General features: G+C 40.7%; 1 protein-coding gene across 3 annotated transcripts; it reads left to right on the plus strand.

Moving 5' to 3' along the window:
* The first annotated feature begins 172 nt into the window (after nucleotides 1-172).
* LOC115426943 (nocturnin-like) lies at nucleotides 173-27,370 on the plus strand. 3 transcript variants are annotated; one of them, XM_030145226.1, is made up of 3 exons: nucleotides 173-731; nucleotides 23,787-24,080; nucleotides 26,154-27,370. In XM_030145226.1, the coding sequence occupies exons 1-3, from the start codon at nucleotides 506-508 to the stop codon at nucleotides 27,014-27,016; spliced, it is 1,383 nt and encodes a 460-aa protein (XP_030001086.1). In that variant the 5' UTR covers nucleotides 173-505; the 3' UTR covers nucleotides 27,017-27,370. The 3 variants fall into 3 exon arrangements, with proteins under 3 accessions (XP_030001086.1, XP_030001085.1, XP_030001087.1); XM_030145225.1 differs by lacking the exon at nucleotides 173-731 and adding an exon at nucleotides 20,006-20,147; XM_030145227.1 differs by lacking the exon at nucleotides 173-731 and adding an exon at nucleotides 21,988-22,114.
* The last annotated feature ends 303 nt before the right edge of the window (nucleotides 27,371-27,673 follow it).

The following is a 27,673-nucleotide window of genomic DNA, read 5'->3' on the forward strand; positions in this document are numbered from 1 at the left end:
GGGCCTGTATGTGACGTCAACGTCGGCATTAAGCGCACTGAACGCTGATTGGTTTAATTTTGAAGGCCCACCCCTTGTTCCACGTTCTGACTCTGGTTCTGCCTGGGAAGAACCACTTTTGACATTACGGGGGAACCTGCACTGGAGTTTTTTTCATTTCAAATGCTTAGATATAGTCAAGTGGAAGGTAAAGGCTGAGTGTTGTTTTTCTGCTAGTTTAATGTCAGTCTGAATTAAAAAGTTGGTTTTGTACTGAGTAGATACAGAGTAAAATGTGATTACATTATCCGCTCCCCTCCCATATTTCCACCCTCGTGTCCGTGACTCACTAGGGACATGATGTAATCCACCGGCTTTCACCTTTTACACGAGAAAACGAAGTTGGCGATTATTGTCCTGGACCAGGAACATTCTCGGGCTTTTTGTCAAATAATGGCGTGTTTTTGTTAGTGTATCTGGGTAACCGCCAGTAACGGACGGTTGGTTCAGCTTTGGACGGAGAAGAATGAACCCCACACGGCGCTGCTCGGCTCTGGTCAACCAGCTGTGCGCCTCCTCCAGAGGACCGGCCCGGAGTGGACCGGCACCCAGGACACTGTTCTTACCATCTGTACTGCCACGACCGGCGGCCGGAGTCCGAACGGGTGACCCCGGTGTTGGAGTCGGGGGGGTCAAAGGAACTCGACCCCAGCTGAAGCCCCGCGGAGCGTCCACCACGGCTACACCACCAGGTACTGTCCATTAGACCTTTTGTTCTGTCCAGTAGACATCTGGTACTGTCTATTTAACCCCAGGTACTGTCCATTTGACAGTTGGTACTGCCATTTGACAGCAGATACTGTTCATTTGACACCAGGTACTGTCCATTTAACTTAAGGTACTGTTAATTAGACAGCTGGTACTGTCCATTATACACCAGGTAGGCCTACTGTCCATTTAACGCCAGGTAACTGTGCATTTAACATCGAGTACTGTCCATTAGACACCGGGTGCTGCCGATTTCAGGATGGTCACCTGACTCGGGTAACCCACTATCACACTACTGCTGGAACTAGTTTAGACTGACAGGTTTCCAGTTCATAGAACTCCTGATACTAAGTCAAAAGGTGACTTTCGTATTGGACTGTAACCATACTAACATCTGACAGTCATTTCTAAAAGGTTCACCACTATAAGTTAACTTAGTTGACGATTGACTTTCCATCTGAATGGAGATTCAGGAGTTTTTGAGTTTTTTTGTTTTTTGTCTAATACTGATTTCCTCTGCTGTCCTCTTTAGATGTCACTGGGATTGGGTTTTCTTGAAATGTGGTCATGACACCAGTTCATAGATTATTACATGAATCAGTGGTGTGCAAAAATATTAGAACACTTGTCAGATCTTAAGAAACTGGTGGTTTATTTGTTCCCAGAGCCTGAATTTCACATTTTGCCATTGCAAAAGGTAAAGATGAAAGGTACTGAGAGTATTTCACCCTCAAATTCAAGTCCAGTCCTTTTTTTTTTTTTTTTTTTTTTTTTTTTACATTTTACTGTAATATTTAGTACGGTCCCCCTTGGCAACAATCACAGCAGTGCATCTTTCTGGCATTGTGTCGATGTATTTTCTGAGAGTTTCAACCCCAATGTCATTCCACTCTCTCAGAAGCTCATTCCACAAAGTTTCCTTACTTGGTTGCCAAGGAGGGCCAAGCAGACGTGAGCAGAACTTAGTAAAACCTGATCAAATCTGGTAGAGAATGAGGGCTTCTTAAAGCCACTGTACTCAATAATTATATTAGGAGAAAAGATTTAAAAAGGCCTGTTTGATTTATCTTCTTGGCATATATTGGCAAAATTGCACAAACTAAATTAAAAATGTTCTGGAAGGTTCTTTGGGCTAAATTTTTTTTTTTCTTTCAGGGCTATGTTTTACATAGGGAAATTGTTTGCACTGTTCAGAGACTTGCAAATTAATCTCAAAATCAGTGTAAAGAATCGTGATAAAATCGAGATTGTGATTTTATTTTTTAAAATCATGATATGATATTTTTGCCATATCTCCCACCCCTAATTGTTTATTATTATTGTTATTATTATTATCATTTTTATTATTATTCATCTTATGAACTGCTTGACTAGAACTACTATGACTAGATACCTCTGTGTAGATTAGGGGTGTAACGGTGCACTTGTTTGTACTGAACCATTTTGGTTCGGGGCCTTCAATACAATAAGGAGGTGTACCGAACGAATACATGTAGCTTATGTGAAGAATGCAAACACTACCCTTAAGTTTTCAAACGAACCTCAAAGCAGCACGCACACCGTATGAGCAGGGTGGCTGCAAGCATACATACATTCTGCACTGCTGCAGAATTGTCAGCACTGCTGCAACAAACACTTTATTCTGAGGCTGGGGTGCCGATAAGGGGGGGTAAACATGACAACAGAGAGTATAACAGAGGCACAGAAGCCGGGTCAGACAGTCGATGCATGTTAAGTTTCACTTTCAGTTTTTGGTAGTTAGGAGGCCCACCCCCCATTACCCCCCCCCCCCCCACACACACACACACACTGGTCTCCTTCACTGTACCGAAAACATTGAAAATGTGTCGAACCGAAGACCCCTGTACCGAAAACGTACCAAACTGAAATTTTTCTGTACCATTACATCCCTAGTGTAGATATTTATCTGTCTCTCCAGAAAAATTAGAGCAAAAATCTTTGATTATGCGATGGAATATGCAGGGTTTTTATGTGATTTTATGCTGTGAAATTGAGGGAATTTGCAAAGAAATGCTTGAAGTTGTGAAAATATGTGGGAACTGCAAAAACATGTGTTTTGATGAAAAAAACAGATTCTTCTCCCACACCCTGTGGAAGAAGAATCTGGGCTATTAGGCTATTATTAAATGAAAAATGTCTAATTTCATCCTATGATAAGTAAACATACAAAAAGTAAGAATACACTACAGAGAATAAGCATGGCTCAAACAAGTCTTTAACATTCCTGAGTCACAAGTGTCAAAAATGAAATAATTGCTTCCTGCTTCATAAAAGTGAGGCAGAATGGGCCATCTGTTTCAAGGCTATAGCTTATATGTTCATATAACATAATTTTCACTGCAGCAGAAAACATTTTCTAATATTTTGCATTGGAAAAGTGGCTGTCCACTGTTGGTTTTCTCTTATGTTGCAACGTACAGTAGTATCGGGTGCAAAATAGTATGCTGCTGCTTTCATGTAGGACATCGGGGTACTGGTTGGCTTTGTCTTTTGCAGATATTTATGTCAGCAAATGAGTCGCATTTTTCATCATCTTGCAGGATTATTTTCTGAGCTTTCTTCTATTGATTTTTGTTTTTGTTTTTTATTATTTTGCCATAGAAAAAGGCCATCACTTTTCAAAATAAGTTTATAACTAATGCTTTGTTTAGACCCACATTGAATAAATAAGTTTTTTCCTGTATTGTATTGTTAAATGTTAGAATATCAAATTTATTAAAAAGTCTGTTATGTGGGGTGGAATTGCTAGATCTATGTCTAACCCTCCTCCTTTATCTGGAATTGGGGCCAAGAAAGAGACTCAAAATACGTTTTTTTTTTCTTAACTTTGGTTTAGTTTCTAGCCTTCTGCTCCACCTAGGGGCCTACAACAACTCACTGTAAAACATACAAATTTTTTGGCCATAGCTATAACATTTTAAACTTTTTTTGTATTAATGGTTTTAACCTCCCAACATCCAAAAAGAGTCACTGTCAATGGCAATGTGAGAATTATGGTAACGGATTCGACTGCTGCGCAAGGCGACTGGGAGGCTGACCACCTGTGAGTGCTTTGGTATGGTGGAGGGGTTCATGGCAGCACCTGAGGCTCGTTGAGGACAGTACCTGCAGAGTGATGCATGCTTTCACATTAGAGTATCTAGAACATCAGGAAAGTATCCAGCAAGTAGTGCTGCAACAACGAATTGATTAAATTGATCCAAATTGATTCTGAAAAGAGTTGGCAACAAATTCGGCAGTTGATTCATTGGGTCTTGAGCACATTAGTATAGAGGGTATGCACGTGACGTCACCACTAGCGGAAGTCACCGCAGTTATGCCCAGTAAGTAGCAGAAAGAGGGAGATGAGTGGTAGCGTTGGCTTCAATACTGTCTAAACTTAAGAACAATATTCAATAAAAAAAAATGGGGAATAGCTGTTGTGTGATTGATTGTATGAACAGGTTTGAAAACCAGTCGGAGCTTTCGTTTTACAGACACCAAAAGCCAAAGAAAAGAGAAGTAGATGGATCCACAAATCCAAGAAACCAAACCTAGATTTGTGGTTCCCGTTTCGTGTCAGGTAACATTAATTTATGCTGTATTTTTGGGTAAAATCCTACTTTAAATTACGAATTGTTTTGGCTAACGTTACTTCTTAGTAAAGCTCTTGGTTTCAAGACCAGATCTTTCATGGTTTTTGTCTTAATTTTGTGATTCTGAACCTTGTGCTCCTACATGATTTGTAAACTAACTTAAAATGAGGCTAACACAGTTTTTCAAATACGGGGGTACTCCAGCACAAAGCTTCAACAGTTATTAGGGCCACATAAGAAAATAAAAACACTTGTTACTATGAGTATAAAGTCATAAAATATCGATATAAAACACATAATTTTATGATAATAAAGTCGAATACAAAAAGAATCACAATGTTATAAGAATAAAGTTGTTATTAAAAAAAAAACCTCATAATTTAACAAAAATGTCATTCGTTTATGAGATTAAAGTCATCATACTCTGACAATAAAGCCATAATATTACAAGAATAATGTAATTTAAAAACAGGTGGGGAAAGTATCATAATTTACAAGAATAAAGTTGTACCCTGCTCGTACAAAGCATCTGTGTTGTATAAAGTGACGTAAATCTCTCTTTATCTCTCTTTAAACCCCAACTGGTCAAGGCAGACGGCCATCCTCCAGGAGTCTGGGTCTGCTCGAGGTTTCTGCCTGTTAAAGGGAAGTTTTTCCTCGCCACTGTCACCAGTCACAAGTGTTTGCTCCTGGAGGATTCTGTTGGGTTTCTGTAAATTGACTTAGAGTCTGGTTTTGACCAACTCTATATATAAAATGTCAAGAGATAACTTTTTTGTGATCTGGCGCTATATAAATAAAATTTGATTGATTGAGTGATTTAATTGGTTTTCCCCTGTAAGTCGCTTTGGAAAAAAGCGTCTGCCAAATGCGTAAACATAAACATAAACATAAATATCCTCAGTACCAGTAGATTATGCATGTATTCACTAGGGTCAGTACATCTGTAAATGCATGGTGGATCAGTTGGTTCTCTGCCTAGTTTTGGACCCTGGTTGTCAGTAATGATGAAACCATGTATATTTGTTTCAGGTAAAAATAGTGATGATCCCCTACACCCTGGATGTCAGGTTACGCGATTTCGGGTCACATGTCAATGTCCGTGGACCACTTGTTCTTTGGTAGTTCCAACGGATCAATGTCGAGTCCAGTTGTCCTTAATTTCGTTTCATATTTCACATTTTCCCAGGCCCCACTGTGTTTACTGCTGTACTCCATCATGTTGAGCAGGTTGGTTTTTGCCACTCACTCTGACTTATAGAGGGGCGTGTCCTGGAGAGGAAGTGACGTATGTGCATACCCTCTATTGAGGCATGCCTGCACACTGTGTAGTGTAACAGAGGAAAACACAGAGCAGCATGCCTGAGGCTTCGGATGGTGGGCACCCCTGTTTGGCTGAAACGTAGTTTAGTTTATGTAACAAAACTTGAATATGGAGGAAAAAAATGGCCAAAAGCCTATGGTGCATTATGTTTCAGGCAAACAGGGCTACAGTGGCTACCAGGAATATAATGTAAACCTATCTTGAGATAGTCATGATTACTTTAACCTACTAGTTAGTTAGACACTATTGTGGTAATTATAATGTTTCCATCCATCTCTGTTTATCAGGCCACCAGACTAACATTACCTATCGTTGACTGGAACAAATACATACAACGCTGGTTTGATAGCCTAAAACCGGAGCTGGTTGAAGTCTATAGCTTTTTAGTCTCTAGTCATAACAAGTCTAGTGCCTGCTATCTATACCCGAAGCCATTGCAGGGGTGTAATCATTAGTGTCTTGTCTGCAGCCTATATTGCTTTGGGTTAAATACCGATCTTTGAGAATTGAGTCTTCTGTGTTTATCTGATGAATTGATTAGTTATTAAAATAATCTATCAATTATTAAAATCATCGTTAGTTGCAACAACACCAGAAAAAAAGTCACTAAATTGGTCCCTAGTTGCTTTTGAAAAAAAAAAAAAACAAAGTCAGCAAGAGAATTTGAATTTTAACCAGTCAACCAATTTTAACCAGTTATGTAGCCAGCCTACTTTTAGCCAGGACTAATGTCTATTTATTCCCTGACAAAATGGTTCAGGATGTTCCACATAGTGGAAGTGGAGTTCATAATCCAGTACTAGTATATGTGTGTGTGTGTGTGTGTGTGTGTTAACTAGCCCTCCCCCCATTGACAGGGGAAGATGGGTTCTAGTTTTAGATCATGGCTGCTAAGTCCCACAGACATACATGTACAGTGACATGGGTTTGAGATGATCTTGTTTAAGGGTGACTTTGGTGTGTGACTGGTAATGGAACTGGGTTCAGGTCTTGTGTGGCCTGGGTCTTTGGTGGCCTGGGTCCTCAGTTGCCTGGGTCTACGGCTACCTGGGTCTTGACAAGGATGGAACGACAATGAATTCAGTTCATTGTCATTTATCAGCAGTGGTCTCAAAACACCCTGACCTGAAGCCATTTCACAGATAAAGGTCACCATCTCAGACAGGAGTGTATGTAGTCAGTGTCAGCCCATGTTATTTGGACCCACACCCACTGAATAAAATGCCTTTTATTTTTACACAAATCCTACAGTGTGCCTTGGAATATTTTTTGAAATCTAGCATGCTTATGCAGATTTTTTTTTTTTTACTCTAACTGACTGTATTTGTCCCTTGAGTCTTGTGTCTGTTGATCTGCAACTGTTGTTTCTTTTCTTGTGTATTTGTGTTTGTCACGCTGGCCTGAAGGCTAAGGCTTTTATTAGACTGTTCTTATTTTACCAGGACGCTGCATCTGTGTGCTTAGCTTCTGCTTCATGGACACATCACGCACCACTTGATTCCATAAATGAAGTCGATTCACATCGTTCTTCCCCCTTTTTTTTTAATCTCTTTAATAAAGAGATAAAAAAAAAAACTGACTTATAATAAATAATTTAATAAAAACCTGGCTTATTCTGTACCTCACAGGAATGATAAAAGTTGTATAGTTTAATGTGTAATCTAATGAATCCAAATGAGCCAGTCATGTATTTATCTGAAGTGGAAAAGAAGAGTATTTTGTTTTTAAACTGAACATTATTTGGAATTGAAATTTGGTAGCAGAAGAACAAATGACCTCAAAATAGTCCATGAAAATGTGTCCAGTTTCATCTGTAAATCAGTGAGTGAATGTTTACCTGCCACAGTGGGTTGTGTACAGTATGGATCTACATGAACAACACATATACGTGCATTTATGGACAGGAGGAATCCAAGAGGGTCTGGCTGCAGACCTCCACTGTGAGGCACCTCCATTGTAAAGACCGGAAATACGCACTGGAAATACACAAACTTTCAAAATAAAATTAACCGCCACTGTCGGGACTGGAAATATAAAATTTTCAAAACAAAGCGTACTTCTGGTTATTTTAAGACTACAATAAGACTGAATAGCCTATTTGGAAAGTAAAATATTTAATTTGGTTGCCCAACAGTTTTTTGTTTTTTTTTAATTTTGCAAGATGGGGAAATGATTTTCTTCTGGATGTATTTATGAGGGAAAACGTGTGTGTGTGTGTATGGGGGGGGGGGGGGGATGTAACACTGGTCTACAAGTAAAATGTTTCCAGAATAAAAGTAGTGAAATTTTACCACATGTCACTGATAAAGAAAAATCCAGTCCTAAATGCTGGTTGGCTGAAGTTTCCAAAATACAGTCTTGGGTCAAAATGTGAAATTCAAGAATTAACGAGAGAATGGGTTTAACTCCAAAGGAATATTTGTCTCAGAGCTATCAGATCTACTTCAAAACACTGTCTGCACATGACAATACATTCACTTTACAAGTCCTATCTTGTGGAGCATTTATAAATCTATTATATAAATGTACATAAACCAACATATATGTGTAATAACACTTTATCATATACCTTGAAATCAGCAAACCAGCACTCGTCATTTGTTTTCCAATTAATCTTATTAAAATATGTAACATTTAACACATTTCATGTCAGAAGCAGATGGATAAAAAAAATTGTAAACCAGTGTAATATGCTTTTTTTCTTTTTTGTAACTTTTAATGTATGTCCTAACTGGTATAGATATTTATGCTGGAAAAGAATGTGTATTGGATGTTCTACCTGTGATATTGTCCTCCCTGCGTTGTAGGGACAAAATAGCACTTGTTGTATTACGATAGAGCAGTGGTTCCCAAACTTTTTTGGCTTGTGACCCCATTTTAACATCCCAAATTTCTTGCAACCCCAGACATTCAAAAAAGCGACATTTTTCTCTTGGAGATGTCTTAGCAGGGCCAGGCGGGCGAAGAAGTCTTTCCATTCTCTGAAGCACAGTGATGCATGACATGATCAGGTCAATCAAGATAGACCCTCTCAGATATTATATCCTGCATTTTATTTGAACTTCATTTTTATTAGGAAAAGTGTGTGGTGCTTTGATTATAATGGAATATATATTCAGGGTTCCTACACATTTGAAATTTCAAAATTCCATACTTTTTCCAGACCCTAATTTCCAGATGTCTTTGTAAAAAATTGCAACCAGCCAACCAGTCTTTAAATTTGGGATTTATGAGCCAGTCGTCAGAGATTTTACATCTACCCATCATGAGCTCTGCCAACAATCATACGAGGCATGTTGAATAGCTCGCTCTCAAACAGTTTGTGGACATCACTTGTCTGTCGAAGCAGCAGTGAAACTTGACAACACCTGGGCGGGCTTTAAAATTGGCTGGAGGAAGATAAGAGCAGAATGCTGGACATTCAACTTGTCCATCTGCCCAAATGTTTTCTGTAATGCGTAGGCTACTGTATGTGCTCTCACACAAACATTTTAAGCAGCTTAAAAAAACAGATCGATTCATTTCTTTTTTTAGATATTCATAATTTTATAGAATAGTGGTAACAGTCTGGGAAACATGAATATTTTTTCCATACATTTGTTTCCATTTTCCATACTTTTCCAGACCTGGAAATTTATAAAATCAAATTCCATACTTTTCCATATTTTCCACACTTGTGTAGGAACCTTGTATAATTTACAATAGTTTAAAAATTAAAATTTTTTAAAATTAATTTAAAAATATTTTTTTTAGCAATTTTTTTTTTTTTTAATCAATTACTAGAAATTTCAGGCGACCCCATTTGAATTCCAGGTGACCCCCACATGGAAAACACTGCAATAGAGAAAAAAATTAAAGCTTGCTTTTTCTCAGTATTTTCTAAAAATGCTTCTCATTTTACGATGCAAGGTCTGTACTGTGAAATTTTACAGATGCAATTATTTGAAGTGTATAGTGCATAAAGAACCAAAATAATGTAAGGAACAACCTCTCTTTTGCCTTATATTGTTTTAATTGAAAAGATCAAAGACAAAAACTCACTCTCCTTCAAATCACTTTTGTTCTCCGCATTCACAAAAACTTTTCTTTTGTTATCTTATTTTCTTTTGTTCAAAATTTCCTCAGTTAATGTCGACACATCTTCAACATTATAAAAATGAATTTGAATGGCTCGCAGATTGCCTCCCTGTCTTCTTCATCCACTGCATACCAGAGTTTCAGTTTCAGTTGGTGGCGGTAATGCGCCTCCAAGCTGGTTTGCCAGCCTCTATGACACAATAAAGCTGCAGAAAAAGAAGGAACAACCACAACAACAATGGCCGGTTTCAGAACAACATATGTGCTGCTAACTGTGCTCAATTTGCTGTTGCTTCTCCACCAAAAGTTAGACTTACTGCGGAGACGCATTTCTTATATTCGCCAATGCCTGAGTCAATCCCTAACGTACCATCGAAGGAGGACAGTTAGCAGATCGCCAGCTACTGGTCTGGCATGGCCACTACAGCGTATTCAGCCGTCCTCGCGGACTCATGTTAACGCAGATCGTTATCATAGCGGCTTCGTCTTAACGCGGAATGATTTTATAACGCAAAGGAGAAATCTTTGCGGAATTAGATCCTAGTGTTGCCGTGTAAACGTACCCTTATACTGCAGCCTCAGCCTCTTCCCCTGTGCACAGCACATCAGGCGGGTCAACTCTGCTGCATGTCTGCAGTCCTGAAAGATTCTAGTGTCCCATGTGTTCTATAAACATAACAGATAGAAAAATGAGCTTTCCAATGCTGCACCAATGTTGTCCAACAAGTAACTGCTTGCAAACCAGACTACCTCATCTACTGGTGTCTCAGTGTCTGCAACACTAGCACACTAAGCCTGCTGCTCCTCTTCCTGAAAATATATCTTCATAATTCAGAAACGCATCAGGCAAGATAAAAAATTCAGTTCTTTAGTTTACCCTTAAAACTGGTGAATTCCATTCAAGTTATTACAAACAGAAGTCGTACAAAAATGTCTAATTGTAAATCATCCTTCAGTACTATATATATGACAGCAATTTCATAGGATGATAAAGTTAGTTCATTTTTTTAACACTTGTTTTGTTTTCAAGATCCAGCAAAGACAAGATAAGATATTCCTTTATTAGTCCCACAAGGGGAAATTTGAGGTTTACAGCAGCAAAGTACAAGCACACAAGAGCAAAGAAGTGCAAAATCAAAATAAACACAAACAAGAAAGTTATATACACTATTTACAACTGAGCACATGCTGATCATGTCACATGTCATGTATTTGTTTATTGTACAGTTATTACACAGAATTTTTGGAGCAGTTCTTATTGTTGAGCCTGACAGCTGCAGGAAGGACAGACCTTCAATACCTCTCCTTCAAACACTTTGGGTGTCTCCTGACACTGATGAAGCTCTTTAGTGCAGTGAGTGTGTGTTGTAGGGGGTGGGAGTCTTTGTCCATGATGGAGGACAGCTTGGCTGTCAACTTCCTCTTCCCCACCTCCTCCACCTGCTCCAGAGGACATCCCAGGACAGAGCTGGCCTTCTTAATCAGTTTGTCCAGCCTCTTCCTGTCAGCTACTGTGATGATGCTCCCCCAGCAGACCACACCGTAGAAGACTGCAGAAGCCACAACTGAGTCTTAGAAAGTCTTCAGGAGTGCCCCCTGCACCACAAAGGACCTGAGCCTCCAGAGCAGATAGAGTCTGCTCTGACCTTTTTTGTAAAGTGCATTGGTGTTATCAGTCCAGTCCAGTTTATTGTTCAGATGAACACCCAGGTACTTGTAAGATGTCACCATCCCAGTGTCCCTTCCCTGGATGTTCACTGGTGATGTGGGGGTGTGGGGGTGCCGATGAAAGTCCACAACCATCTCCCTGGTCTTATTGGCATTGATCAGGAGGTGGTTTCACAGGCACCAGTCCACAAAGTCCTGGATAAGTCCTTTATACAACCTGTCGTCCCCATCCGTGATGAGTCCAACGATGGCAGAGTCGTCAGAGAACTTTTGCAGGTGGCAGGTGGATGAAAGGTGGGAAAAGTCAGCAGTGTAGAGGGTGAAGAGAAACGGCAGTACTGTTCCCTGGGGTGCCCCTACACTGCAGAGAACAGTCCCTGACACGCAGTCCCAGGTCCTCACATACTGTGGGCGCTTGGTGAGGTAGTCCACAATCCAGTATGTGAGGTGATGGTCTACCCCTGAAAGTTCCAGCTTGTCCTTCAGGGTGTGATTATGATGTTGAAAGCATTGCTCAGGTCCAGGAAGAGGACTCGTACAGGGCTCCCAGGTGACTCCAGGTGGGACAGAGCTCAATGGAGGAGGAAAATGATGGTGCCGTCCACTCTGATGCCATGCTGGTATGCGAACTGCAGCGGGTCCATGGATGAGCTCACCAGGGGACGCAGGTGGGCAAGGACCAGCTGCTCCAGGGCCTTCATGAGATGGGATGTTAAGGCCACCAGCCTGTAGCAGCTAAGGTCCTTGGGATGTGGGATCTTTGGTACGGGTACCACGCAGGACGTTTTCCAGAGGTGTGGCACCCTCCCCAGTTTCAGGCTCAGGTTGAACGGATATCCAATGATCCCACTCAGCGGGTCTCAGCAGGATCTGAGGAGCCTGGAACTGAGACCATCTGGTCCTGCAGCCTTCCTGGTCTTGATCCTCCTGAGCTGGTACCCCACCCTGAGAGGAAGAATTGATGGGAGGTTGAGAGGAGTATTGGGGGGTGAAGGTGTTGGTGAACTGAAAGACTGTAGGGAGGGAGGTGAGGGGGGGACTTTGGCAGAGTGTAGGGAGATCAGAGGAGGGGGGCTGCTGCAGGGCTGACACAGTTGGGGGAGGGGCTGATGTCTCCTCAAACCTACAGAAGTAGGTGTCTAGTTCATCTAAACAGCTGATCCCTAGCTGCCTAAGAGTTTGTCTCCTGATGGCCTGAAATGGTTTTCAGGCCTCTCCAAACTTCCCTGGTGTTGTTCTCCTGCAGCTGTTCCTCCATCTTCTTCTTATATTTGTCCTTCCCCTCTCTAATTTTCCTCCTCAGCTCCTTCTGGACAGTTTTCAGCTCCTCTTCATAATCCCAGATCATAAAACCAGATCATAATCCCATGTACATACATAGGACACAGACATCTGAATATACAGATTTCCGTACAAATTGCAATTTGCACTGGTATAACATACAATGAAGGGAGTTTGTTTTTTTAAAAGAATCACAAAGCTAAACCTTAGTTGAGATTTTTCATAAAGTTGTACCAAAGCTCAAAACGTGAATGGGTTTATAAATCAGTTGAGCGTTTTGTATAGATCAGTGAAAATGAACTGTGAGGGCCAAACCAACAGAGACATAGTAAGTTGAGCCTTTTGTATAGATCTGTAAAAATTAATGCAAAGTGATTAAGAATGTAAGGAATTAGGGTAAACTGATTAAGAAATTAATTAAAACAATGAACAGAAAATTCAGATTGCACCTGCATATGTGTTTTTATAAGAACAAATATATATATATATATATGGGGCCTGGGGATGCAAGCGTTCTGGGGGTATACAAGCATTCTGAATGAATGATGACTGAATGAGGTATACAGGGATCTATGAGCTGGAGCTGGGGCCAGGGGCCGTAGCTGGGGTTTGAGCCGGAGTTGGGGACAGAGCCAGAGTCCGCAAATTGTTGGTGTGCACTGCTTGTGAACCCTCGGGAACAAGCATTGCACGTGCCAGTACTCTGGAGGCGTGGCTTCGGAGGGATGTCTGAAGAAAGGGGTTTGGACTTTTGAATTGAGTATTTTCAAAATGTAGCTTGCTTAAACCATTTTTCTAAGATCTCGTACCCCACCTTTAACAAGTCAGTAATACTATGTGTAAAACTTGGTGATGTTACCTGACATGATGTCTTCATGGCAGCACCATAAGTTCTGATGTTTCACCATAAGGGAACAAATTGTTGTAACTCAGCTGTGCCAGGTCCAATCTGCATCAAATTTCACATGTAGAAGAAGAGTCCCACCCTCTACACTACAGAATGGGCGTGGCACATGGCCAAGTGAAACTCACTCAGTAGTGCCCCCTAAAGCCTGCTTCTTTCACCAATCTGCACCAAATTTGGTACATGTCTCACTGGGATGTCCAACAAAGTTTATTCGGTCTATGAACCCAGACCAACAGGAAATCCGCCATTTAGAATTTTGCAACCATTTTTGGCGATTTACTGCCAGTGTAATTTATATAACTTCTCCTGGGGATTTAACTCAGTTGACTTCAAACTTGGCCATTTACATTTTAAAAAATGTTTCATTCTAATTCTCTATTTATATAAATACCAAATTTCTCATTTTCCTTTTCACTTGTGGTTCTTTTCTACCTGTCTTTCTCTTGCAATGGTGTGTTGTATGTTGCTGCTGTCAACTGTGAAATTTCCCCATGGTGGGATCAATAAAGTCTTATCTTATCTTATCTTATCTTATCTTATCTTATCTTATCTTATCTTATCTTATCTTATCTTATCTTATCTTATCTTATCTTATCTTATCTTATCTTATCTTACCTTACCTTACCTTACCTTACCTTACCTTAAGTCTTAAGAGGTTGTAGATGAAAAGTTGCATACAGATTGGGTGGGTGACCTTGAAAGGGTTCAGGGCAGGACAGCGAATTTTGATGGCTCACCAATAAAAAAAATAAAATAAAATAAATAAATAAATAAATAAATACTGTTATAACTCAGCTATTTTTCATCCAATCAAAAACTAACTTCACGTATTTGATAGTAGTACCACCCTGAACAAAATGTCGTAACAATATTGAATCTAAATAATAGTGCCACCTATTGGTGGACAATGGAATTCACACTCAACTCAATATTGCTACATCCTCAGTCACGTCATACCTCCAGACCCCTGTGTTTCCGCAGTTGCAAAACCCCTCGACCATGACCCACCCTGAGTTGCGTGGGTGCGCAAGGGTCTGTCATAACTGCTCACAGTTACTAGGTTTTGGGGTTTTTTTATTTTTAGACTGGACTGAAAATCACTCTAGATTTATACTCACACATCATGCTGATTGTACTGTTTTTTTTTTTGTATCCCATTAGAGCAAATGGTTCTTTTGTCATTCAAGGTCAAAGTGTCTTTATTAGTCTCCCTTGGGAGAAATTTGTCTTGGACAGAGGGGTCCACTGCACAGACAACACATACCACTCATACAACAATAACATTAAGAAACACCCAGAATAAAGAAATAAATAAGTGAAATAAAAGTGCAATGCGTTATGACATTGGTTAAAAACAAAAGTGCAATGTGCAAATTTAGCATTATGTGTAAAAAGTAATACAGAACAGAACACACCCCTTGCACTGTTACACACAGTTATCTGGAAGACCTTACTGGCTTCCTGTCTTTCTGTTCATCCCGGGTAATCTGCTCATTAATGAGCTTCACTGACAAAGGGATGAATGAGTGTTTGTACCTGCAGTGGAACCCTGTACCTTCTTCCTGAGTTAAGTAGAATGTATTTAGGGTGCAGTGCATGAGAGGTATCTGATAAAATATTGTCTGCCTAGAGGGTCATTTGTCCAAACAGGTCTTGTGGGGTTAGAGGTGCTTGAGCACCGATGACTTTCCCTGCTGTCTTTAACAGATTAAGGGCCTGATTTACTAAGATCGCAAATAACAGGCGCAATGTGCTTGCTCGTGTTAAAAGATGCATGTGCTATTGATTTGTGTGTCACGGGTGATCAACTAAGATTGCCTGTGCAATAAAATGAGGATTTTGTGTGCACTACTGGTTGTCGTCAGGGAGACAGTGCGCCGTAATAGTTGCTCTGGGATATACCAGGACTCATAAATATGAAGCTGTTCTTTTTCCACACCAAGGGGTGAATTGGTACGTCTGTTGTTGTTTATCAGTGAAGTGTGTTATCAGTGAAATAAATACCTATATAATAGTATGTCGCTCTGTTTGGTGAATGAAAACTTTTAAGTCCATGGGCATGATAAAAAAATTTAAAAAAATAAAAAACATCTGCTTCTACTCCGGTTCCAGAGTCCATTCACAACGCCGTGGACAGCGCTGTTTCTCTGTGTGTGTGTGTGTGTGTGTGTGTGTGTGTGTGTATATGTGTGTGTGTATATGTGTGTGTGTATGTGTGTGTGTGTGTTGTGCAGCGCTAGAACCTGTCCCGTTTGGTCTCCCTTGCACGCGCGTGCGCGAGAGAGAGACATCTCTCAGGAGTCTGGTCCTGTCCTAATGGTGATGTGCCACTGGTGGAATCAGGCATGGGGGGCAGGCCCATAAAGTGGGGGGCCAAATGTCTTAAATTACTATTTTTTTCTCCCGTCATTCCAAAAATGTTGATGTGAAAAGAGCGGATTGCAGCTAAAATTTGCTTAGAGGTCTTATTTATGTCTTTGTGCATAAGAAATCAATATAAGTGAATCCCCAAAGGAACTTTGTGTGGGTAAATGCAAGTTATGCAAATTTACAGGACTTCAGTTTTGTTGCAACATGTTGATGGTCATATGAACTATGTTTTCAGGTCAAAAATGTCCAATTTCATCACAATTAATGGTATATTTTCATGTCACAAATGGCCAAGTTATATTTTAACTGAATTTACCTGAAAAACAAATATTTTATTCTTTTAGATTCCCCAATTTTTCCTATCTGATTATATACTACATATCACGTTTTATTTTTACAGGTTGCAATATGGTGTATCGTGCTGAGCCATCCTGCTTATGTTACGCGAATACATACATTAAGAATGTCACATGTCACTTTTTAAATCAACAGTTTTCTAATAATCATTTTTATAAAGAACTAACAATTCTATATTGTTATTTACTCTTTAGTATGATGATAAATGATACAATAAATAATTATGATACTAGTTTTTGCACAGGGATCATTTCTGGAAATGGTGACATGGCTGCCGTAACCACCATGTCACATCCGTCCACTGCCACATTTTGTGTTTTTGTTAAGCTATTATTGTTTTAGATCCACAATAGTAACATTTAGACAACATTTAGAGGATAATTAGCAATAGTAAGTATATAAATTTATTACTAATAAAGTACTGGTACTGACCAGATCATCATGGGTAATGTCATGTCCGTCCACTGTCAAGTCCGTCCACCGGCAAAAGTTTTCACATACACGTGCTATTCAAAATCCAATATTTCTGAAAATATAGTTTCTATTGTCAAATAATATCAGTAGTCTGTGCACAAATGTATTAGCGTAATTTCAACACAGTTCTATGCATTTCTTACAACTTTTTTTTTTTTTTTTTACAAAACTGGCCACTCATTTGACCCCCTAAGTCAGGCATGTCCAAAGTCCGGCCCGGGGGCCAATCATGGCCCGCGGTCAGATTTTAGACGGCCCACAGCTTGGGTTTTAGAATGTATTATTTATGGCCCGCTTGGACTGTTGAACTGAGTACATGAATCACAAAAGGTTCAAAATGCAGTTTCTCCTTTCGCCTCATGGTGGCAGCACCACTCTAACTCTATCTGGCTCTGTGACTTTGCCGTGAACCCTTCTCACTAATTTCTAACCATGGCGCCTGTAAATAAAAAAATGGAAGTTGACAGTGAGGGCCGCCGCTTCCAGGAGAGATGGGAATTACATTTTTTTTTTTCACTGAAAATCGAGGCGATTGTATTTGCCTAATTTGTCAAGAGACTGTTGCCTTGTTTAAGAAATTCAATGTAAAGACACACTAGCAGACAAAACAAGCTAACACATACAACAAGCTAGCAGGGAGTGAGCGTTCCGAAAAAGTGAAGCAAATTCAAGCTGCTTTAAACTCACAACAGTGACTCTTCATGTGAACCTGGGAGTTCAATGAATTCACCACCAAGGCAAGCTACCAAGTTGCCAGGTTAGTTGCCTATAACTGCTGGTGTTATGTACTTGTAGATGTGACACAAAATATTACTTTCTGAATGATTTTGTGAAAGACAAGAGTAAGAGTCATGTTTTCATCTGAAATGTTAACAGACTCTGCATTACTGAGTAATATATGAGTAATGATTACTTATATAAGTCATGTTTAAAATGAATGTGGGGTTAAGATTTTTTATCAACTTGGAAGTTTAAGATACTCCATACAGTTTGTTCTATGTTATCTGACTCCAGATGTGAAAGGAAGGCAGAAATGTTATTTTTTTTTTTTTTTTTTTTTTTTTTTTAATTTGTTCACACCTGAGTGGCTTAGATTTGGTTACATTGCCATTTAAAAAAATGATATTGTGACAATGAAAATAAAATTGTTGTAGAACAGCGCATTTATATGTAATTTTTACGGTTTAAAAAATGTCCAAAGGGACCACTGGCCCCTGGCAATGTCCACATTATCAGATCTGGCCCTCTTGAAAAAAAGTTTGGACACCCCTGCCCTAAGTAAATTTTAGCCGATTGGTTCTGTGTGTTGCCTTTGGTTGTGCCTATGCGCCTCCATGCTATAACACCTGCAGCCAGTTTTGCGTGAAGTTGTGCCAGTTAAAACCTGCCTTTCAGATGCGCTAAATATAGATGCAAAATCAGCCACCGCAATCAGTTTCAGGTTTGGTAAATAACATTGCACGCACTAAATAAATATTTGCATTTACTCCTCCCAATAATTTTTACGCGTTTTGGCAGAAACACCCATATTGCATATTCATCAGGGCAAACACGCTAAATGGGTTATGCAAGCTATTTTGACCATTTTAGAGGCACGCCCTGTTAGTAGATAAGCTTCAAAATGTCAAGTTTGCGCACATTTTTACACGCGCAAACCTTTCGTAAATCAGGCCCTAAGTATCTGAGCTTTTGACTTCACAGTCAGATTTCCAAACCAGCTGGTAATGCCATACCGTAACACAGACTCAATTGTTGCTCTGTAAAAATCTTTTTTTACGGACACCAAACAGCCTGAGTCGACGGAGGAAATGCAGGCGCTGGTGGATTCGAGCACAGACACATGCCACTTGTGTTAATTGCGTTTTATTGTCACTTTTGTTTTTGTCCTCTGTTTTATTTGCTTAGGGAAAGAAGGGAGGGGGTGGATTTCTTTTCCGTACTTTTTCTGTTCTGTGATGTATCTTACGTCAGTTCTTGAAAATGTAAAAAAAAAAAAAAATCTAAATAAATAATTAAAAAAATAAATAAACAAATGGTTGTCTTCTCTGTGTTTTTAGTGTTAATAGGCTATTACTGGAGCACTGCTCTCAAAAACAGTGGAGCAGACAGAAGCCTGTTTTTATCATATGCCAACTAGAGAAAATTACCAATAATTACCAAAACGTGAACAGTTGACCCAGTTGGCCACAGCTGATAATTCATCACACTGAATGACTGTCAGCAAAAAAAACATAACGTGCACGCGCTTGAAAACCCTCGGCCTGACTCATCAGGTGCACTACTGCCACCCAGTGGCCTGGCTTATCAAGTGCATACCAAAGTTTTTGGACAGATGGACAGACAGATGGATGACCAGCTGATGACAATACCCTGTGGCCAGTGTGGCCAGGAGTAAAAAGCAAAACACACATTGAATCCAATGCATGTCTTACAGGAGTTATGAAAAACCAATGTGTTAAACTTCTGATGGAACATAAAATATAAATATGAGGAAACTTTTAAAGAAAGCTTCAGTTAAAACTAGAAGCACTTGGAGAGCGCAGACCTCTGCCAAGGCTGATCAGTGGCCCCCCCCGTGGGCCCCCCCACCCCCGATCACCACCAAAATTTAATCATTTCTTCCTTATCCCATTTCCAACAAACCCTGAAAATTTCATCAAAATCTGTCCATAACTTTTTGAGTTATGTTGCACACTAACGGACAGACTAACAGACAGACAAACAAACCCTGGCAAAAACATAACCTCCTTGGCGGAGGTAATCAGCCGCTCACTGATGTTTTACAAATATTTGTCATAAAGAGGAAACTGAACACCATCAGCCTATACATGGAAAAGACAAAGAATAAGTTGGTTTGGTTTGGGTGCATTAACAGGTGTTTTGAATAATGTTTTTAATGTGAGACACCGGGGGTTGAGATCCTGGTGGGTTCTACAGAAGCGGGTTTATTCTGGACTTTCTCCACTCAACACCTCCTATTATGTTACACATGTACATACACCTCAGCTTTTGAAGAGATTTTAGTTTTATGGTGTATTTGAGTAGACATTTTGGCGTGAGGTTTAAGGAGTGGTATTAGAGTTGTGTTTGGGAATGTTACGTCAATGGGATGTCCTCACAAAGGCAGAAACATCCAAATGTGTGTGCGTGTGTGTGTGTGTGTGTGTGTGTGTGTGTGTATTGAATGAATGGCTGAGTGTCTGCCTTCATGTGTATGAAATGCAGTATTCAGTCAGTCACTACACCTTCCTACCATCCATCCTGTTCTGCAGAGATGGTAGCAATGGACAACTGAGCAGAGACAAGACAGTTGAATGCTGCTGTTTATATCCATCATTCACTCTGTGTGAGTATTATTCTTGTATTGTGTTTGTCTGTGGTCAGTCAGTGAATGTGATAGGACATGATGTCTGACTGTCAACACAATGAACATCCAGGTTTTGGGAATGACCATGAATGTGTATCATAGAAAAAAATGGCGTTTAGACCAAATGGTTGCTGTGTGTGTGTTTTTATATATATATATATATATATATATATATATATATATATATATATATATATATATATATATGTATATATATATATATATATATATATGTATATATATGTGTATATGTATATATATATATATATGTGTATATGTATATATATATATATATATGTGTATATGTATATATATATATATATGTGTATATGTATATATATATATATATATGTATATATATATATATGTGTGTGTGTGTGTGTGTGTGTGTGTGTATATATATATATATATATATATATATATATATATATATATACACATATGTATATATGGATGTCAAAGGTGCTAGAGAGGTGGTGCTTGGTTATACTTTATGATGTTAAGATGGTGTTAATCACACCAGTGAAGTGGGTGTGGTTCACATTTTTAACACATTTTGGCCAAAGTCCAAAGTGTCATCATCCAGAGCTGAAAAATGAGGTAGAAAAATATGCAGTTTGTTAAATGGTCAGTGGTTAGCCCTATACCTAAAATACTAAACCTTACAAGAGCATAAACGTGTACCTATTTGTGTTCCCATAGAAGCGTAATGGAAAGACCAAACACTGAGGCTTCGTTGTAGTTCTGTAATGAGTTTTTTTTATTCTTCCACCCTGCTGTCAAGTGTCAAGAGAATCAGTGCAATAGTTTTGTATGGTATTGTGTATTTCCACTGACAGGACTCCAGTTTACTACCAGCCTCAACCACTTTCGTGTATCTTTCTTTTGTCAAACGTGCTGCTGTCTAGTGTTGTAGACAAGTTAGATTAGGTAGATATATAGATAGACAAGGTAGATTATTTGGTAGATTTTTCTTCAATCACAGTGGTAATATTGACAAATAAATTAGACCACGCTGAGGCAGTTTAGTGATAGTCTTACATTTGTGGTCCTGACTGGTTGTAATACGTTTAGTCTTCGAAAAATGCTTGAGGAAAAAATTCCTATAATCCTAATGCTGTCACATTTCCCTGGGCTAATGGTCTAATTCTTGGCATGTCATCCTCTGATTTCATTTGATCAGTGCAGCTTTGGGGTTGGTAGTCGACAGCATTATGCATGTTTCACATAGTTTGAACCATGTTCAATATTCAAATCTTTACATGGTTTGAACAGAATAGGTTCAAATAGAAGTACAGAGGATGTTTTATGTGGGCATAATAGTTTTAGCAGCAATTCTGTGGAAAATAATGAATGCACATCAACCTCAAATCAGATTGAATGAGCAAGGTTTAAAAAAGAGAAGAGCTCAGCCTCTGCCTCTGCTTAATACAGAACACATGTCCTGCCATCCCCACCTGTTGGACAATGTGGTCCATTCTTACCAAACCCACTTACTGCATTAGTTAGGAAACGTCCTTATGATGCACACACCCATATAGCTCTAACACAGAAATGCTTCCTGTAGTTAGCATCTCATTACCATGACGATGGGGACAATGAACAGAGTTTATTGCTCACTAGGTGTCTGTCTGTCTCTCCATGTCTGAGACAGATTTACTATGTGAGCTGACAGTCCTGAGGTCAGTCTGTCAGAGCTTGGGGTGGGGTGAGGTGGAGGGGGGGGGGGGTGACTCAGAGGCAGAGGGAGGCAGACACACCAGTGGATAAAGGATTAGTCAAAGCAGAGACAGTGCAGGGAGTGACATTCAGAGGTTGGACTGTGAGCTGTGATAGGTGGGAAGACGGGTGGGAGGACAGGCTGGAGGAGAGGTGGGAGGACAAGTGGGAAGACAGGCAGGAGAGACCATTGGACAGACCATTGGACAGGCAGATGGAGCCTGTGGGTAAGACACCCTGCTTTTCCTATTCACAGCAGCTGAAGACCTCAGCCTTGGTTTAGGGTTCTAACTTGTCTGTGTCTGGGCCTTGGCCTCAGTCTCTACCACCGTCTCGGTCTTGCGTTAGGGTCCTAACTGGTCTGGGTCTGGGACTTGGCCTCAGTCTCTACCTCAGTCTTGATTTAGGGTTCTAACTGGTCTGGACCTTGGCCTCAGTTATAATCTCTGCCACCTTCTTGGTCTTAACACCCTAACTCAAGACTGAGGCCAAGGCCCAGACCCAGACCAGTTCGAATACTAACCTAACTGGTCTGGGTCTGGGCCTTGGCCTCAGTCTCAGTCTGTTTCTTGGTCTTGAGGTAGTATTCTAACTGGTCTTGTGTCTGGGCTTTGGCCTCAGTCTCTGCCTCGGTCTTGAGTTAGGGTTCTACCTGGTCTGGGTCTGGGTGGCCTCAGTCTCAGCCTCCTTCTCAGCCTTAGGTCAAATGCACCCAGCAACTCTGTCCTCTGGGCCCACATAAAAAAAAATTAAAAAATGAATAGAAAGATGAACCTGAACTCATCATTTCATTGTGATGAATTAATTTCATTTTTACTTCTAATTCTATATTTATATAAATATTTAAATAAGTACGAAATTTCTTATTTTTCCTCTTTATGTTTAATTTTTCACTTGTTTGTGGTTTTCTCTACCAATCTTTTTCTCTGAACTTGCTTGTTGTATGTCGCTGTTAACTGTGAAATTTCCCCACAGTGGGATAAATAAATTCTTATTTTTATCTTATTAGACATGGAGGGGAGCATCTCACACTGTTTGTGAGGGGGTAATTACTGCTGTTAATCACATGTTTAACCCCCATACATGTTTGAAAATGCCTATGATTAGTCAAAAACAGAGAAAAATGGACATAATTACCGGGTAGATTTTGCACAGTCTGGAAACAAGAATAGTTGATTTTTTCAGTCACAGTGAGTGCTGGTTCCTGACTGGTCCCCGGTCAGCCCAGAAATGAGTGGATCAAAAGAGACTCATAGTAGAGGTTTCTGACCAACTCTATCACACAATTTAACCAGATGTGAACAGGATTTTATGCTGTTTCCATCCACTGTTGTTCTGTAAATGGTAAGAGCTGCTTCTTCAACATCATAATTGTCAGCATGGCTTAAAACTTTGCCCAATTGAAACCTCTTATCTGGATCATAGTATAAGATTTCAGAATATTCCAGTTTGTCAAAAGTGTTTCATCACTGTCTTTTCTGTTTTTGGATGTTTCATTCTCTCAGTCTGCTTCCATTTCACTTAGTCAGATTAGATCGTTTTTCTCTAATCGATACACAAACATTCCCATATCTTCCAACATCTTGAGATTTCTTTCAGTGTTTTTCGGTTCCTGGACTGGCAGATATTTAGTCATCATGATGTGAGATGTTTAAAGGCCAAACTCACCAAAGTAGTAATAGAACAACTGACCCATGTGTGTTGACAGATAAGCTGTACTGTTTGTTCTGCTGAACCCGGCCCCATGTGTCCCTGTCACTGCTGTCTTTGGGTTGTTTGACCCTGAGTCAGTTGAACTGAGGAGAACTCAGATTCCCCTCATTCACAGAGTCTGGTTTAGACCGTCCTCCTGTCCAGTGTGTTCAGTGTGTGAACCTCTACTGTCTGTTATCTTGTCAGTTTGTCCAATGGGCAGCAGCAGCAGTCGACTGTTCGGTACGTTGGCCCAGCCTCTGAACAGCGCCCCCTTGGCCAAACAACATCTGTTCCCAGAGGTGAACACTGATCAGGACCTGGACCAGGATGAACTGACTGAAGTGGACCCAGACCAACTACTCCGAGAGTGTGAGGAGATCCTGCAGAGGCGTCCGGCCAGACCACACCGGGATCTGGTCTACCTGAGCCATGCAGCGCCTGCCCACCTCCAACACAACCCCACCATCAGGGTGATGCAGTGGAACATCCTTGCACAAGGTAAACCAGGCTTGCAAGAAGGACCACATCATACATGAGCTTCCGTACAGCTATTTTAATTAAATTACATTGATTATTTATTTCTTTACATTTTATTGAAGCTGGACAAACAGTGTTTCATTATACTAGACAAGCATGATGCTACGGATAGATATGTAGAAATAACTTTTTTTATGTGATGCTGTATAAATAAATTATTTCATTTAATAATTCTGATATCAGGAGTAGTAATTAATTAGGAGTATTGAAATTTAAATTCTAGTTTTTATTCCAAATACTAATGAGTTGAAATCCCAGTGTTGATGCTGTATAAAGTCAGTTCACCTGTTAACTGTACCAGTTGTTTTTGTGCTAGTTCGGACTTCTGAATATCTAATGCTAAATGTGGTAGGAGATATGAGTGATGGTACTTTTTAACAAAACTGAGCCTTTTCTCCTCATCTCCTGTGTATGACAGGAGTTGTTTTTTTTTGTGGTTTTCAGGTTTCCGTTGAGAGTGGATCTGTTTAAGGTCCACTGTTACCCCTTTTCCACCAAAAAGAACCTGGTTCGGTGCCAGTGCTTTACTGGTTCCAACCTGGTGCCTCCATAGGCCAAGAGCCAAGTCAGAGCTGCAGCATTACATCATTGTAAAAAGCGATCACGTGACTGGGTCTGGTGCGGGAGACACTTGCTCAGAAGAAAGTGCTGCTCTTTGTTTACAAGCCTTTATTGCAGTCCACAGGCAAAAAACACAAATATTCACTCTGTGGCATTTGTGATAAACATAAATATGTGGGTTTCTATATAACAAACGTAGACACATAATGCATGGATAGCCTGTAAACAGATAATTAGTGAGGTCAGCAGAACAGTATTCTTACCCAAGTTTATGTGAGGCATAGGAAAACATGGACAAAATGAACTTTATGCATTTCAAATGGGTTTATTCACACTGAAGTAAAAAAAAAAAAAAAGGCTCAAATAAAACATGCTTTCAAAACTTTGCTAAAGGGAAGAAAACTCCAGGTTGTGTTGGTGTGAATCTGCCTCCTCGTCCATGGACAACTGTAAAGAACAAAACAAAGAAACGGTGGTTTAATTTGACATGTTCTCCCCAATGTGGACAATAACCCTGTCTACTGGAACACGGTTCAGTTAACTACTGTTAGAACCATAACCCTGTCTACTGGAACACGGTTCAGTTAACTACTCGGTTCAGTTCTGACTTTTATGAACCCTCTGAGAAAACAGCGTTTTAGAGACAACACGGAAATGTTAATGTTAGCTTATTGTTAGCATACCAGTAGCTAGCGTTTTAACGTCCATAACGTTAGTAACTCGCTTTAATCTCTAAGGTTGACTTTTTGTGAACTATTAACCATGCGTTTGAACTACAGACTCATCCACAATCGAAAACCACCAGTCCGTGTCTGCTGTGGCCGAGTTCAGTGCACCCGTAGTCGGATTCCCTGGTCCCCAGTCCAGCAGGTCCAAATGTGGGATTCTTTTCAGCCATCCGCTGCGTCCAAGCTATCTTTTCTGGTCCCTGTAGTCCTTCTTTAACTTCTTGTGTTTGTTAAGAAGCTCGTCCAGGTCCGGTCGTAGTCATCTCTTCATATTTTAACACCAGTTTTGTCTTAGACTTTGGATGAAGCCCACAGTGCCAGTAAGCACTAGGTCTCCTCCTCTGTCCACAGTGGCTTTTTTTTGCTGTCTATTACTCTTTCTCTAAAAACTTAACTAAAAGCCTGCTGGCTGTAGTTTTAATATGCATTTGCATACTAATGCCGGTTCATAGGTTGTTCCCGTTTGGGTCTGTAACCCCCGCACTCCGATGACGCAGGGGTCGTGTCATCGGTTCTTAGTCTGGGCCCAGTTTAGCCCAGCTCGAAGTTGGTGTGTGCCTGGAACCACTTTGGAAGTGGTTTGGCTGGTGCTTAGGCGGTGGAAACACAAAGAACGGGTGCTAAGGCAGGCACCGGCTCCGAACCAGCCCTGGAACCAGTTTGGTGGAAAAGGGGTATGAGTGTTCTGTGGTATAAGCTGTCTGATCTGTCTTTGGATCTGTTTTTTGTTTGTGTTGTGGTTCAGCTCTGGGTGAGGGAAAGGACGGCTTCATTCGATGCCCTCTGGATGCTCTGAACTGGCAGGAGAGGAAGTATCTGATCCTGGAGGAGATACTCACCTACCGGCCCGACATCCTCTGTTTACAGGAAGTCGACCATTATTATGACACTTTCCAACCCATCATGTCTGGTCTCGGTTACCATGGCAGCTTCCTGGCCAAGCCCTGGTCTCCCTGTCTGGACGTGGAGCAGAATAATGGCCCCGACGGCTGCGCCCTGTTCTACCGCCGCTCACGCTTCTCCCTGCAGGCCACGGCCCACCTGCGCCTGTCAGCCATGATGCTGCCCACTAACCAGGTGGCCATTGTGCAAACACTTACCTGCAGGGCAACAGGTCGCCAGCTGTGTGTAGCAGTCACCCACTTGAAGGCTCGCAGTGGCTGGGAGAGGCTGCGCAGCGCTCAGGGCACCGACCTCCTGCACAGCCTCCGCACCATCACATCCCAGACCGCTGGCGGCCAAAACCAGGTGGTGTCTGCGCTGCCGCTGGTTGTATGTGGGGACTTTAATGCCGAACCCTCGGAAGACGTGTATCGGCGCTTCCGGTCATCCCCCCTTGGCCTGGACTCAGCGTACAAACTTCTGAGCTCAGACGGACAGACGGAGCCCCCCTACACCACATGGAAGATCCGGCCCTCTGGAGAGAGCTGCAGCACCCTGGACTACATCTGGTATACCCAGAATGCTTTGAGCGTGGAGTGTTTGTTAGACCTGCCCACTGAAGACCAGATTGGCCCAGACCGACTGCCATCCTACCACTACCCATCAGACCACCTGTCACTGCTCTGTGACATCAGCTTCAGGGATGAGCCCCATAGGCTGATGTAGCTGTCACTTAGCAGCTCTTGACCAATAGGAGAGCACCTCTGCTGTCCATCACTGTTTACATTTACATACAGCATAATCCTGGACCTGCCCTGTACAGACTTAAATAGACACACAAATATCATTATGGTCCATATGACAGGTTATGGGACTCACCTCCTCAGGATTTTATTGCTTCCACTGTACACTTAAGATTATGACTTTTAATTTGATGAACTTATTCTTTCCACAGGTTTTCACTGTTCATTCTACTTATTTAAAGATGGTTCTTCAGGATGACAATAAATCCCAACTCTTGTGGTTGTGACACATTGAATATGAGTAGAAATGTTATGAAATAAAATGTTTTCAAGCTGACGTTGTCCTCTTGAATTTCATCACAGTTCACTTCACCAATATTAATTTTACTTCTTTCATCCCAATAGTAGGAGTCATAGGAAAGTGTGGAGAGTGTCAACCGTTATGTTTAACTGGTTTCTATTTATCATCTATTCTGTTCCCAATAAACTGACCCTGACAGCACATGTGCAGTTGGATCCTGTTCACTGCTGTGCATCTCTGTTCTAAACAGCTGATGAATGCTGACTGGAAGACTGGAATTTAATTGGATTAGGAAATGTTTCCCTGTGACAGCCCAGAGAAAATGGTTGTGTTAATATA

Source organism: Sphaeramia orbicularis, chromosome 10 (assembly GCF_902148855.1).
Source record: "Sphaeramia orbicularis chromosome 10, fSphaOr1.1, whole genome shotgun sequence".
NCBI classification, from domain to species: Eukaryota; Metazoa; Chordata; class Actinopteri; order Kurtiformes; family Apogonidae; genus Sphaeramia; species Sphaeramia orbicularis.

Excerpts from the sequence above, each read along its gene's own strand:
- LOC115426943 (XM_030145226.1), top strand. The coding sequence starts at position 506 with ATGAACCCCACACGGCGCTGCTCGGCTCTGGTCAACCAGCTGTGCGCC. Across the intron at positions 732-23,786 it reads CACCACGGCTACACCACCAG|TTTGTCCAATGGGCAGCAGC; the intron begins GTACTGTCCATT and ends TTATCTTGTCAG. Across the intron at positions 24,081-26,153 it reads GTGGAACATCCTTGCACAAG|CTCTGGGTGAGGGAAAGGAC; the intron begins GTAAACCAGGCT and ends GTTGTGGTTCAG.